The sequence below is a fragment of the Gorilla gorilla genome, chromosome 7 (genome assembly GCF_029281585.2).
Source record: "Gorilla gorilla gorilla isolate KB3781 chromosome 7, NHGRI_mGorGor1-v2.1_pri, whole genome shotgun sequence".
Taxonomy (NCBI): domain Eukaryota; kingdom Metazoa; phylum Chordata; class Mammalia; order Primates; family Hominidae; genus Gorilla; species Gorilla gorilla.
In genome coordinates, this window is record NC_073231.2 from 105,966,139 (window position 1) to 105,982,257 (window position 16,119).

The 16,119-nt window shown below is 39.5% G+C and overlaps 1 protein-coding gene across 1 annotated transcript; it reads right to left on the reverse strand.

The window, feature by feature from the left end:
- Positions 1-3,462: 3,462 nt before the first annotated feature.
- FBXO43 (F-box protein 43) lies at positions 3,463-16,117 on the reverse strand. Its single transcript, XM_031014069.3, has 5 exons — positions 15,278-16,117; positions 10,913-12,398; positions 7,794-7,896; positions 4,071-4,274; positions 3,463-3,960 (listed from the first exon to the last, which is right to left on the reverse strand). The coding sequence occupies exons 1-5, from the start codon at positions 15,360-15,362 to the stop codon at positions 3,712-3,714; spliced, it is 2,127 nt and encodes a 708-aa protein (XP_030869929.2). The 5' UTR covers positions 15,363-16,117; the 3' UTR covers positions 3,463-3,711.
- Positions 16,118-16,119: the final 2 nt, after the last annotated feature.

A 16,119-nucleotide genomic window follows, 5' to 3' on the forward strand; every position in this document is an offset into this window, starting at 1 on the left:
GGCGTTTCCATACGTCTTCTGAAATCTAGGCAGAGGTTCCCAAACCTCAATTCTTGACTTCTGTGCACCCACAGGCTCAACACCACGTGGAAGCTGCCAAGCCTCTGAAGCCACAGCCCAAGCTCTACACTGGCCCCTTTCAGCCATGGCTGGAGTGGCTGGGACACAGGGCACCAAGTCCCTAGGCTGCACACAGCACAGGGACCCTGGGCCAGGGCCATGAAACCACTTTTTCCTCGTAGGCCTCCAGGCTTGTGATGGGAGGGGCTGCTGTAAAGGTCTCTGACATGGCCTGGAGACATTTTCCCCATGGTCTTGGGGATTAACATTTGGCTCCTTACTACTTATGCAAATTTCTGCAGCCGGCTTGAATTTCTCCCCAGAAAATGGGTTTTTCTTTTCTTTTTTTTTTCATTATACTTTAAGTTTTAGGGTACATGTGCACATTGTGTGGTTTTTCTTTTCTATCGCATAGTCAGGCTGCGAATTTTCCAAACTTTTATGCTCTGCTTCCCTTATAAAACTGAGTGCCTTTAATGACACCCAAGTTATCTCTTGAATGCTTTGCTGCTTAGGAACTTCTTCTGCCAGATACCCTAAATCATCTTTCTCAAGTTTAAAGTTTCACAAATTTCTAGGGCAGGGCCAAAATGGCACCAGTCTCTTTGCTAAAACATAACAAGAGTCACCTTTACTCCAGTTCCCAACAAGTTCCTCATCTCCATCTGAGACCATCTCAGCCTGGACTTTATTGTCCATACTGCTATAAGCATTGGGGCAAAGCCATTCAACAAGTCTGTAGGAAGTTCCAAAATTTCCCACATTTTCCTGCATTCTTCTGAGCCCTCCAAACTGTCCCAACCTCTGCCTGTTACCCAGATCCAAAATCGCTTCCACATTTTTGGGTATCTTTTCAGCAACACCCCACTCTACTGGTACCAATTTACTCTATTAGTCCGTTTTCACGCTGCTGATAAAGACATACCCGAGACTGGGAAGAAAAAGAGGTTTAATTGGACTTACAGTTCCACATGGCTAAGGAGGCCTCAGAATCATGGTGGGAGGCAAAAGGTACTTCTTACATAGAGGTGGAAGAGAAAATGAGGAAGAAGCAAAAGTGGAAACCCCTGATAAACCCATCAGATCTCCTGAGACTTATTCACTATCCCAAGAATAGCACGGGAAAGACCTGCCCCCATGATTCAATTACCTCCTCCTGGGTCCCTCCCACAACAGGTGGGAATTCTGGGAGATACAATTCAAGTTGAGATTTGAGTGGGGACACTGCCAAACCATATCAGCTGGGTAACCACAAAATAACAAAGGTGATCAGACCAAGAGATCAGTATGACTGCAATATATAAAAGACAATAACAGAGTGTCTCATGATGGACTAGAAATAGGATTCCAGATTCCTTCATCGTACTACTGACATTTTTCACATGTAAAGTAAATGTTTCTATTTCCTTTTGCATTATTCTGTAATAAAATAAGAAAAATTCATAAGATATTGGGAAATGTGAGTATTTAAAATGACCCATTAAACTGAATAGACAACATTGCATTTCATTTTTTTAAAATATGTCAAGGAACTGGATCTGTGATTTTTAAGATCTAAAAAGTCACTGAAGGAATGTCATTTAGGCCAGGCAGAAATCAAGAGTATAAAATAGCAATACTGTTCATATGACAGATGAAGATATGGTTTGATCTGAGCCACAGAAAGAGAGGGCTTAGGTCAGGCACAGTGGCTCACACTTGTAATCCCAGCACTTTGGGAGGTCAATGTGGGCAGATCACTTGAGGTCAGGAGTTTGTGACCAGACTGCCAAACATGGTGAAACCCCATCTCTATTAAAAATACAAAAATTAGCCGGGTGTGGTGGCAGGCACCTGTAATCCCAGCTACTCAGGAGGCTGAGGCAGGAGAATTGCTTGAACCCAGGAGATGGAAGTTGCAGTGAGCCCAGATCACACCACTGCACTCCAGCCTGGGTGACAGAGTGAGGCTCCGTCTCAAAAAAAAAAAAAAAGAAAGAGAGGGCTTAAATAAATTAAATAATTAAATTAATCAAAGAATTAACTTCATAAATTAAGAGAATCAAGACTGGAATAAATTTCCTAAACACAAATAAACTTCTCTTATAGAGAAAAAAAGTTAAGACTAAGTGAAGAATATTAACTAGTAAATTGATCCTGATGTGAAAGATGTCTCAGAAAATTTATGAGTAAATGTAATTTACATAAATATAATTTAGCCTCCAAAAACCCTTTGTGGAATTAGAAAGGATATAGATGAAAATTTAATATTTAGCAGCTAATCAAAATTTTATAGCAAGTTAAGTAACAAGTTAAAATTTCAGGCAGATTTCCGTCACGTATGTTTATATCTAACTCATACTTTAAATTGCTTTGTTAAAATAACATATAAGAGCTACATTTAAATCTATGCATAAATTGTGAACACAGATATGTATATATATCAGTTACCCATATACAAACAAAAAAATTATGAAACTATCTTCAAATTTTCTCCTGGTATTAGTAATTTGTTCAACAGTAGAACTTCTCTCTTTCTTAGCCTGGTTCGGTAGCTCATGCCTGTAATCCCAGCACTTTGGGAGGCCCAGGCGGGTGGATCACTTGAGGTCAGGAGTTCGAGACCAGCCTGGTCAACATGGTGAAATCCCGTGTCTACTAAAAACACAAAAATTAGACAGGCATGGTGGTGCATGCCTATAATCCCAGCTACTCTGGAGGCTGAGGCAGGAGAATCGCTTGAACCTGGGAGGCAGAGTGTGCAGTGAGCCAAGATCCTGTGAGGTCATGCCACTGCACTTCAGCCTGAGGAGACAGAGCTAGACCATGCCTCAAAAAAAATAAAAATAAATAAAAAAAATAACTTATCTCTTTCTTGCTGTTCTATGAATGGAACATGCAAACTCAAATCATTTTTGGAAACGATTTATAAATCGTTTAAGTACTTTATAAATAACTTAGTAAATCTTCTTACTTAAATCTGTCTTTTCCAAGCAGCCCAAATTTGTCAGAATTTCCAGATTAAATAAATGAAATCTGTGCCTGTAGTTCTAGAATTTTTTAAAGTAGTTATTTGAAATGTGTTACTTATAAGGGTATATTAGCTAAGACTCCCATTATGAATAACTATATACTTCCAATAATTTACTCTTTATGTCTTCCTAGTTATTAATATTCAGTAAATTTTACTTAACCAGAGACTGAAATTATAGAATAAATTCAATAGAACTTCTGAAAATATTTTATTTATATTTCATTTCAGTCAAGTACTCATTTTCCAAATCTATAAGGCCATCTGTCTGGAGTTCAAAATCTTTAATATTATTTGAAAAACTATTTTTTAAAAAATGATTGAAGAACATGTCAAGAGTGATGAAATACACAAATTTAAAATGTTACATAAAACAATAAAGTACATACATATAACAACAATGAAAATTCTTTATTTAAAATACCAAGTTATTAAAATGGGTAAAATGACATAGTAAAATAAAATTTTTTCAAAACAACTTTAAAGAAAACATACAATGACATGGATTATAATATATACAAAATAGGAAATTAATCATCACCTGTCATTAATGGGAAGATTTGCATGTATTCAAAATATTCATAATTTTAAGTCAGATAAATAGAACACTGCATGGGGGAGTTCTTCTATATTTAGTCTCTTCAGAGGCGTTTTAAATTCCGCTTACTCTGGGCACTTCCTGGGAGAGTATCTTTTCTATTTCTTGGCTTTGCTGCTCCTCTACTACATTCTTCAGACCCATGATAAGCACACAGACATAACACACAAAAGTCAAAACCACAGGCTGTTCGGCTACACAGTCCCCTTTTCTTATATGGCTGGTACTTAGCAGGGGACTGGCACCTTGGGCAAGGTTTTAATGCTTCATCAGTAAAAAGTGTTTTGGCAACCTGCAGTGAAAGCACACACACTAAATCTTCTGGTTTCATATAGAGGAGCACTTTATTTCAAACTCTGTAAATATTTATTTCTAATAACTTATGACATAATAAATACTTACCTTAACATATTCTTCCTGTTTACTACTTAAGTGAGTAACAGAAGAGCTTGCTAGAGGTGTCAAAACTTCTCCCCAGGGAGATAATGTTGACCCTTGCTCTCTCTGAGAACCAGGTATCCTAGCCTGTGCCTGCACAGATCTTAAAGCTGAGCGATTTAAAAGCTGGAGCCGAGTGGCAGCATCCTCGACATTTAATACAGCACCCTGTGGTAAAGGACAAGAGGCATCAATACTGCAATACCAAAACAGTTCCGGGATAGCTTTCTGATGCACACGGATTTATATGCTTTGAAGAGGTTTTTTGCCATCAGAATTCTCTCCCTAGACTGTTCCTTTTCACAAAAAAAAACAAAACAAAACAAAAAACCAACCTTTTCTCACCTAACATATAAAAGTTAAATAAATATAAAAAGAAAAAAAATTTAAATTAAATTCTTCATCTAAGTTTGTATGGCTGGTTATTTTTCCATTTATTTTAAACTTGGTTCAGCAAACCTTTCGTGTAAAGGACCAGATAATATAATATATAATCTAGACTTTGTGGGCCATGTAGTTCCAGCTACTCAACTCTGCGGTTGTAGAAAAAGCAGCTGTAGACAAGAAGTAAACAAAAGAGTGGAGAAAACCATCAAATAACTTTCTTTTATAATTTTTTTTTGTTTTGGTTAATAATACATTAGAATAGTTCAAGTAGAAAGCAACCAGTCTATGTTGGAATAGGACAGCAAAGGGCCCCAGGAGGGATGTCTCTGAGGAAAAGAAGGAACAGGTAGAATACCTGATTTGTTTGGACTTACACAGAGGAGACTTTCAGTTCTGGTGGATAATGAGAGATGAATCAGGGATCTGTATAGAGAAACACTAAGCAAAAATAAATAAATAAAAGAGAGAGAAAAAACTATGCAATTATTAACTCTGGAGGGAAAAAGTTACACTAGAACGGAAGTGTAATCATAGTGTACAACATACTATAGCTGTGAAAAAAGTTATAATAATCTCAACACAATCTTTATAATGTCAGCACCTAATTCTGATTCATTCCCAAATGGTGGTGTAATTATAGTCATAAGATAGGAGAAGAGAGAAAGGAATTCAGAGAGAGAGGGGTTATGTAGGTAGTGGCAGTAGTAGTGAGAGGTTAGAGAACCTAATCCTTCTATAGAAAATAGTAAAGAAATGGCAGGGAAATAAAATTATTTCAAAATATGGAGCTAAACACTAGAAGAAAGTGTTGAAAATGATTGTCTTGATGGAACAAGAATCAAGAGTATGAAGGCATAATGGTATATTTTGTTACGATAGTCCAGTTTGACTTTTTAAACCATGTATTACTTTGAAAAAGATTTTTAAAAGCAAGTCAAAATAAGAAAAAGAGCATAAGAAAGGGGGGGGGAAGTACAGTTCTTTAAGAAACTGAATTTTTAAAAAAGTGATTGCTAGAATATGAGGATAGAATTTTTTTTTTTTTGAGACAAAGTTTAACTCTGTCATCCAGGCTGGAGTGCAGTGGCATGATCTCAGCTCACTGCAACCTCCACCTCCCAGGTTCAAGTGATCCTCCCACCTCAGCCTCCCAAGTAGCTGGGATTACAAGCCTGCACCACCACACCCAGCTACTTTTTGTATTTTTAGTAGAGACAGCCTGTTGGTCAGGCTGATCTTGAACTCCTGATGTCAAGTGATCCACCAACCTCTGCTTCCCAAAGTGCTGGGATTACAGGCATGAGCCACTGTGCCTGGCCAAATATGAGACTATTTCTTTTTTTTTTTTTTTTTTGAGAATAGAACATTTCATTATTTGGAGTTACATGGAGGGTTGCCAGCACAATAATATGCTTCTTCCTTAGAGGAGTTAAGGAGTATATGGAGCCAAATGTTTAAATATTAATAAGTGCATGCTTAAACAACTGTTTTTTTTTGGTTTTTTTTTTTTTTTGAGACGGAGTCTCGCTCTGTCACCCAGCCTGGAGTGCAGTGGCGCGATCTCCGCTCACTGCAAGCTCCGCCTCCCGGGTTCACGCCATTCTCCTGCCTCAGCCTCCCGAGTAGCTGGGACTACAGGCGCCCGCCACCACGCCCGGCTAATTTTTTTGTATTTTTAGTAGAGACGGGGTTTCACCATGTTAGCCAGGATGGTCTCGATCTCCTGACCTCGTGATCCGCCCGCCTCGGCCTCCCAAAGTGCTGGGATTACAGGCGTGAGCCACCGCGCCCAGCCATTAAACAACTGTTTTTTAAGTCTGTCCCTAGCATATAGGGCAGCATTTGAAAAACAGATGTTAAGAAGGCAATTAATATCTTCCCTATTACAAACTCCCAGAGCCAGCAGCTGCAGAAGCAGCCATGAGCTCTGAACAGGTGAAAAGGTAAAGCTTTTCTTCAAAATAAAAAAGAAAGTCAAAGTTTTAGTTAATAGCAGTCCCTAATAGTTCACTGTAATGAGAAACCTGTCAATCTATATCTGGGTGTTCATATTTGTTTATGCCATGCTTTATTCCAATTATTATATTTAGTCAAATTAGAAATTTACTTATAGTATGTTATTAAATATTTTTCGCTAGAACAAGAATGAATTAGTGAACTCTCAGAATCTTTTTTGGCCTAAAGTCGAATCTATAATCAAACATGGGTGCTAGTCATCAGATGCCTATTACACAAAATAGCATGCCTGAGAGGAATCCATCAGCTTCTATAGGACTTTTCTTGTAACTTTAAAGCCAGAATTCAAATCCTCAAGGGAGTGCAAGTTTATGATGCTTCACAGGTGCTGATGTGCTTTGCTCACTCACCTTCAGGCTTGTACATATGCTACTTTCTCTGCTAAAACCCTCTTCTCTGTGTTCACCTGGCTAACTGCTAACTCATGATTCAGGTCTCAGTAGAGATGCACTTCTCTTGATTCCCAAGTATCAGTCAAAAACTCCTTTAATTAACTCTGGGCTTCCTCTAACACACCTGGATTGTAGTCACCTATTTACCTATATCACCCTCAAGGTGTGTGCTCCAAAAGAGCAGGAACCATGTCAGAAATGTTCACCATTGTAATCTGAGCACTGGCACAGTTAACTAACATGTAATGTCCACTCAAAAGACTGGGTTAAAAATGCTATAAGGGTATCTCATTATAATTAGGATCCAGCATATCATTGGTATTCAAATGCTGTTAAGAGCACACCCACGTAAGCAGCAACAAAGCCCAACAAGATGTTCTTTTTTTTTTTTTTTTTTTTTTGAGAGAGAGTCTCGCTCTGTCGCCCAGGCTGGAGTGCAGTGGCGCGATTTCGGCTCACACTGCAAGCTCTGCCTTCTGGGTTCACGCCATTCTCCTGCCTCAGCCTCCCGAGTAGCTGGGACTACAGGCGCCCGCCACCACGCCCGGCTAATTTTTTCTATTTTTTTAGTAGAGACAGAGTTTCACCGTGTTCGCCAGGATGGTCTCAATCTCCTGACCTCGTGATCCGCCCGCCTCGGCCTCCTAAAGTGCTGGGATTACAGGCGTGAGCCACCACACCTGGCCAACAAGATGTTCTTGATGCTATGTTGTTTATTCCATTTACAGACTGGGTGAAAATTGAGTTTGGGAAAACTAAAGAATTTATGAGTGAATGTTTGTTAAATGGAAAAGGTTAAAAGATAGCAGGAAAACCAAATTAGGTTGTCTAGCAACATGAGATTATTATGTATTTATACAAATCCATTTTAGAGAAGTATTACATACATTACCTCAGAATCTGTTTTCAGTTGTGTGATATAAAATTTCCTCCTCCGATTTGCATTTTTATCTTGAACAACAATTTCACGCCAATTTCTGCTTACTTTCCATACACTATAACAAAAGGATCCATCCTTATATTGCATACATTCTATAGGATTAACATTTTGTTGTATATGCTAACTAATGAGAAAAATTTGTTTTAAAGATTTCGGGCAGTAAATTTAAACCTAAAAATTTACATAAAAATATGACTTGGTCAACATTGTTATTTCATATTAATTCATCATATAAAAGAATTCCAATTAAAATGTAAAGTATATGCCAGCAATATACAGATAGATTACTCTTTTATAAATGGTCATATAAAGCCAGTATGAGTCCACTGGGAGACTGATTAAGAGGATTTAACTTCAAATGTAACATTAAAAATTTGGAACAAGAGATGCAGGAAATGATTGTCATCTATAACACAAGAGGTTTCATCAATTTCTCGTATTCCTGTGTTTAACAAATCTCTGTCATTTTGATTACATAAACACAAGCACAATTAATCCTTCATTGGCATTACTAAGCGCCAACTATAAATACTATTATGGGTCGCACCACAGAGTTCCTATTTCATTAACCAGTTTATGAATATGAAGCAGCTAAAGAAAAAACACAATTTTTGTCCAGTGATTGCTGATTTATCAATAACTTTGATAATATTAGTATTAAAAAGTAAGACTTTGACTATTAATCTGGTCTTTCTTTGTTGTTCTAACAAATCAAAAGGAGTAAGGTCAGAAAGGATTGAAATAAGTCACTTCTTACGGAGGGTCCCAGTTGTCAACGCTACTATTCTTCCAGCTACCATGCCCACTTCAATTGTCATTGACTCTCTCTAGGCTGATATATGTGCCCTATATCAGAGGGAAGGAAAGGAACAGGCAGAAAGTCACCCAATAATGGGGAAGAAATGAACTACATAATTGGGTATTTGCCACAGATATTGCAACTGATCAACTCTCAAGTTACCAGGAACAGTACTGCCAACATAGTTACATACTTTGCAGTACAAATACTGTATGTTTGGAGAGCTGGGAAGGAGAGATAATTGTTGAAATATGACTGAAAATCAACTGCTCACATAAGCAAGCACCCAAAAGTGTCACCCAATTTTAATTTTAACTGGCCCAAATACTCCAGCATATAAAAATAGCATTCCTGGCTGGTCACAGCGGCTCACACCTGTGACCCCAGCACTTTGGGAGGCCAAGGCAGGAGGAATGCTAGAGCCTAGGAGTTTGAGACCAGCCTGGGCAATGTAGTAAGACCCCATCCATACCAAAAATATTTTTAAAATCCTATATCTCAGCCATCTCCTTAATTTTTTAAACAGTTTATCGTTTGAACATTTTTAAAAGGCACACAACATGGGTGCACTAATCTGTTTATTATCCTACTTAAGATACACCAAATACACTCTTGATCAAATCTATTCCAGAAAGCCTTAAACCTTAATAAGACTTTATGGAAAAATACTGGATTAGAAATCAGAGGGCTCATTATAGACCTAGATCTATTCCTGTCGCCTTGAGTGGCTGTTAGCAGGTCACTTCTCTGGGGCTCATTTCCTCATCTGCAAAACATGTGAGCTAGATACCTTAGAAGACTTCCAGCTAAGAAATCCTACAGTTCTCTACAATAGACATACAATTAATGTATGGAGGAAAGACAAAGAAGGGCTTCGATAGAAGTAGTGGCCATAAAAACAACAAGGACAGAACAGGCAGTGGCTCACACCTGTAATCCCAGCACTTTGGGAGGCCGAGGTGGGAGGATCACTTGAGCCCAGGAGTTGCAGACCAGCCTGGGCAACATAGCGAGACCCCATCTCTACAAAAACTAAAAACAAAACAAAAAAACCAAGGACCCTGTAAAAAACTCTTTTGACATATACCTATCAAGAAAGAGGCTCACTAACTTCCCGCATGTTCCTCCATAACCATCATCTTGCAGAAATCCTGTTCCACATGACTTCTCTCCTTCATTGCCACGGCATTCCCATGGGTCTTGTCTTCTGATAGTCCTGTAACTCCCCCAAATTGGCATGAACAGAGTCTCATTTTAGTCTTTGTAACCTTAGTTCCCACCCTCAATATTCTGAAATGTGTTTCTCTTTATTATGTAGCAGCATTCAATCTACTGCAACATCTGTGAACACAAATTCTTCAGTTTCTAATTTCTGGAAATTCCCCAAAGTAATTAACTTTCACTGCTGTGTTAACAATAAAAATGAAATAATCCACATTCCCCTGGTTTCTGGAAAGATCAAACCCTAAAATGAAAGCTAACGATTGTTTTTAAATTCTAGAACTTAAATAATTAAGTGGTATTATTTGTACACTGTCATTTCTCAGTCACCACAATGCATTACACTATTTCTGACCAAGTGTCATAACTTTAATACTGCTTGCAATCTGACAATATGATCTGAACTATTAAATCATTAAACAACTTCCATGGAATAGAGCTTGCCATCTTGAAAATTTAAAGTTCAACTTTTAGCAACTCTCTTTCCAAATGACAGTGATAAGAACTTTATTCAGAAAAAAAAGACTATATTATTGCTACTTAAGCAGGCTTTTAAACAGAAGGATCAGCAGGTGCGGTGGCTCACACCTCTAATCCCAGCACTTTGGGAGGCCGAGATGGGCTGATCTTGAGGTCAGGAGATCAAGACCATCCTGGCTAACACGGTGAAACCCCGTCTCTACTAAAAATACAAAAAATTAGCCGGGCGTGGTGGCGGGTGCCTGTAGTCCCAGCTACTTGGGAGGCTGAGGCAGGAGAATGGTGTGAACCCAGGAGGCGGAGCTTGCAGTGAGCCGAGATCACGCCACTGCACTCCAGCCTGGGCGACAGAGCGAGACTCTTGCTCAAAGAAGAAAAAAAAAACCAAAATAAAAAACGGAAGGATCTGTACTAGGTAGCTCTGTTGGGAAGTTCACTTAAACTACCTTTGATATAAGACAACAAAAGACAGAGATAATAAAACAAAATAAAGGACAACCACTCAAGTCACAGAAAAACTTTCCAACTTAAAAAAAGAAGTTTTATTTCATAAACAACTCTTACTTCTTACCTGCATAGGCTCTCTGCGGTCAAGGACTCTAAAACCATAGCAAGAATATGCTTTAAGTTTCTATATTTTAATTCTGTTAAGATGTCCAGTTTTTCTATACCCATTTTCTTGCCAATCAGTCCTGCAAGTATACACTGCAGTACAGCTATTTTCTCCCCATCCCCTTGCTCTAAGAATTCATGTCCACTATTTTCCTGTAATCTTTTCCTCTTGCTTTTCATGAACAGCTCATGTACCAGTTGCAAGGCTGGGGTCTTTGATAAATTCTTTAAGCTAAAGGTCAAATCCCCACTCTCATCACTACTCAGCTGACCCTCTGAGATGGCAGAAGCAGCTGCTGCTCTTTTTTCAGAGTCAGGGTGGACAATCTGCTTTTCCTCTTCTGTCTCTGACTGCGAGCTTTGTTCCCGAAGGGTGGATAGTCTTCTCGACCTTCCAAGATGTCTTGTCTTTCTTATGGTGTCCCCAACTTTGGAAGTCCCCTTATGTTTCTGCAGTAGTTCTTGAAAAGAACCCTCCTGGTCAGAGAGGGAATCTTCTGATTTCTCCAAGCTAAGTGAGTTAAAACCACTGTCTTCAGGCGTTGAAATACTGCCTCTCACTTCAGGTGAAGGAGAAAGTATTTGACTTGTATTAAATCTAATGTTTGCCACAAGATTACTTATCGGAGTCACAAATATGTCCTCATCCGTTCCACAAGTTGTTCCACTAACAGAGGAGCCCAGGAGCTCTGGACACGCATTCTCATCATTAATGCATAAACTGCTATCACTAAAGTCATGTGTGATAGAGTCTTTAAAATTATTGCCCTGAATTGGAGATATACATTCAACTTCAAATAGGCTACAATCATGTTTGGAATCATCAATTGTGGAAGTCTTTTGCTGAGAAAAATTAAGCCTCAATTTTTGACTGCATGAAGTCACTTCTTCTGTTTTTAAAGTGCTAGTAACTAAAGGGCTAAAATTATTTGCCCTGGAAAAACCTGAAGCACTGCTTGGAATATTTTTTTCTAAGTTGATAACTTGGCTTATACTACTTTCTAAAGAACTATTTTGTGATTCAAAGTCCCCTTTTAGAAGAGCGAAAGATACATTCAACCTTCTGCGAGGTAAACATTTTTTCCCACTGATTTTAGGTGTTTCACAAAGTTCTGGGGTTTTATCCTTTTCCTTTCTAGGCAAGATACATTTCTTTTTTTGAGTGGGAGACTCTAAAGGATGTGTTAAGCCCAGGCCTGAAGTTTCAGGGTGCTCATAGAGTAATGTTGGGCCTTTTTCTTTCTTTCCAAGATATTCTTTATCTATATTATCAAAGCTACAAGATTTTAACTCATTGTAGCCACTATCTTGAAATGAAGACGTGGAACGAAAATCTCTGAAGGTGGAGTACTTGGAGTTGACAATTAGAGGAGAGTCCGCCCCATTTCCCGCTTCAGTGCCAGCTTGACCTGAGTGCCTTTGTGACATCTTCAAAATCTCTGTTTCTGCAAAGTAACAACAAAGTTATTCTGCCTTTGAAATGAGTATCCAGGCAGCTTATACCAAAATACATTATTTGTTATGAGTACAGATAATGGAAAATTGTATGACAATTTTTGAAAAGTTACTTTAAAAAAACAATTCTACTCCGTAAAAAACTGATGTGTATCCTACTTAAAACGAGTTCTTGACATCACAAAGCCAAAATGTTCAGGTTATAAATATTCAAAGATCACTTGATTAATCATAGGCTAAGCATCAGGCACACATATTTTATTGAACTACCCTAAAGAGAAAAAAACCTAGAAGCATTATTTTTAGATTATTTTATTACCTTATGATTTTCACAGAACTAAACAATTTTGATTTTAATATTCCAGCTTATTTGTGCCAGCCTATATTAGTCTACTCAAAAAATGCTATATGCTACTTTTTAAACACCTTGGGGAATGTGTCAAATAATGAGTGCTGCCTCTAGATCTACCTGCAATCAGGCTGAACAACTCAAGTAATGTTCAAACATGTAACATAGACCTGTTGTAGAAACCTAGTCCCCATAACCATTCACGAGGTGTGAATTCCCAGACTTAAGACTTTGCAAAGACTGGCTCATCGATGAACTACTAACACATTCTTCTTGAGCTAACCATAATGAACCACTGCACCACAGATAGGGCCATTTCAAACTTGGCATGTTGTACTGATTCATATCTCACTTTCTAAATATTTTGTGATGCAAGGTCCAGTTTCAGCCTTGAATTCACAGTTAATAGGCAACTATTTATGGGAAAACCACCATTTAAAATATTCTTGAAGTTGCAAATAAAGAATGCAACTCAATTACTTAAAGAACAGTTACTCAGTAGTTACATGAGCAAGGAATGACACTAAGAAATATTTTACTCCTTAAACTTTTCAACAGTGTCATCACATTCCTTCTTTTTAGAAACTTGAAATAAATCTTAACTCAAAGCTAACAAATTTGTTCTGACAAAAATAGTGTTAAGAAAAAAATGTATTATAGTTTTTGATATTTTTCCAGATGATTCAAAGGACATGAAGAAGACTGTCATTCCTTCAAAGTTTTCTCCAGGACAAATGCACAATTTTTCTCCATTAAAAGATCCTGGGAAGATCTATTTATTGGCTGTAACGTGACAGTAATTTATTTATGCTTAAATTTAATCAAATATACAAGTGAATGATCTTTGTTACAAAAGCAAATTGCTACTCTAAACACAAAATATTTCTTTATGGTTTGATGATCATTAAAAGATTATTTTTACTAAACAAAGTCTAAGTATTTTTTAACCTTTTAAATCTATACTCGTTTTTGATAAATGTCATACATATCCCCTTCTGATCTACATCCTCTCAGATCACTGCTAACTTCTACACATGGTCACAAACCAAATAGATTTATCAAATTGCTTTTTATAATTTTGTTATATTTTTAAACAATTTTGTTTTACAAATACTAAATTAATAAAGTAGAATGCATATTCAAATTACATCTCCACCCATGAACTGTTTTCTCCCTCTCTGAAGGTAATTCTGTTAAATAACACTTTTCACTCAATTTGCATCACAGCCCTTTCATTTTTAATTTTTAATTTTTTTATTTTTTATGAGACGGAGTCTCGCTTTTTCGCCCAGGCTGGAGTGCAGTGGCGTGATTTCTGCTCACTGCAGCCTCTGCCTCCCGGGTTCAACCGATTTTCCTGTATCAGCTTCCCCACTGACTGGGATTACAGGCGCCCACCACCACGCCCGGCTAACTTGTGTATTTTTAGTAGAGACGGGCTTTCGCCATGTTGGCCATGCTGGTCTCGAACTCCTGACCTCAGGTGATCCACCCAACCTTGGCCTCCCAAAGTGCTGGGATTACAGGCAATAGCCAACGCGCCCGGCAGGTCACGGTCCTTTTAAAAGGTTATGGCAATTGTACTGCTACTTCACCACTAGGTGTCTCACAATGCTAGAATTTGGGAAACTCAGAGGCAAATTGTTAAAAACAAAGTGGGGAATGCAGATATTATCTCTTTCCCCTAAAATGTTATCCAAAAATCTATTCTGGCCGGTGGCTCACGCCTGTAATCCCAGCACTTTAGGAGGCCGCGGCGGGAGAAATGCTTGAGTCCAGGAGTTTAAGACCAGCCTGGGTAACATAGTGAGACCCCATCTCTTAAAAAAAAAAATGGTTTCTGTTCATCGTTGCCTCCAACGTCCTTTCTCTGCTATCATTTTCATCTTTCTACTACCCCAAGACGTTGGTCTCAAACGTGGTTCTTCGCAACTGAATTTTAAAATTATTCATGTAAAATCATGGACTGTCTGTTGTATTTTATGGACTCAACAGTTCACGGATAAATCAATCAAGCCTCTTCGATATTCATTTTTAAAAACTAGGCTTCTGATAAAAGGCTGAGAAAACTTATTCCTAAAGCGTTCTTTAAGAAAAAAAAAAAAAAAAAAAGCAGCGGCCGGGCGCGGTGGCTCACGCCCGTAATCCCAGCACTTTGGGAGGCCGGGGCGGGCGGATCACGAGGTCAGGAGAGCGAGACCATCCTGGCTAACACGGTGAAACCCCGTCTCCACTAAAAATACAAAAAAATTATCCGGGAGTGGTGGCGGGCGCCTGTAGTCCCAGCTACTCGGGAGGCTGAGGTAGGAGAATGGCGTGAACCCGGGAGGTGGAGCTTGCAGTGAGCCGAGATCGCGCCACTGCACTCCAGCCTGGGCGACAGAGCGACTCCGTCTCAAAAAAAAAAAAAAAAAAAGAAAAAAGAAAAAGAAAAAAAAGAAAAAGCACCTACCACATCAGAGAATGAAATACTTACATCAAACCCAAATGTCCTTCATTTGTTAAAGTGGAAACTCTTACCATCAGTAAATCTTGAGCTCTTAGATGTCAAAATTACGTAGGCTTCCAAACAAGAAATTCTCTCATCTTTGTCTTTAAAATTCATGGCAAAATAATGCCACTTAAAGAGGAAAACTTTAGTTTGCACAGTTAATTGAAAGGTGCAGCAGCATCATGATTGCTCAAAGTCGAAGGGTACACAGGGTGCATGCCGCAGGGATTATTCCTAACACTTGAGAAGGTCTAAATCATTTTGAATTTCCTTCAGCCCTCCAGAAAATAGTTATCTTAATATCCTTGTTTTCTCCAGCTGGACTTAGACATGAGTAAACTCCCCAAATTCGGATTCCTGAAAAGGCAGTGTGTGCTGCAGCCTGGCACTGACTTCCCCGAGGAGCTATGGCGGGCGGGTGGGTAACGGTCTCACCAGGGCGTCAAAGATCCGCTAGGCCCAGAAAGCCAAGGGCAGCAGGGGATGGGCTGGCGTCACCGGGAGCGGAGGAGTGAGGGCTGCCGCGCGCCTCCCTAGGCCCAGCACCTGGAAGACACAGGGCGACGCGGGGCCGGGCCGCCGGGAGACCCGTTAACGGGCACTCGCCTGGGGTCCCCCCGCCGCCTGCCTGGAGGTCGCGGGGCCGGGCGAGGCGCCGAAGCGGACAGGTGGGAGAGGAGCCGGGCAGCAGCCGCTGGATGCGCCAGGGAGAAGCCTCGGCCTCGCCCCCTGGGATGCGGGCTATGGCAACCCCCACGCCAGCTTCGCGTGGGGCCGCTGCCTTTACTTCCTTAGGTTTGAACGGCCCGCCCGGAGTAACCGCTAAGCGCAGCCCCGCCCCGCGCCGCGCTGTCCCGCCCCTTCCTCCGGC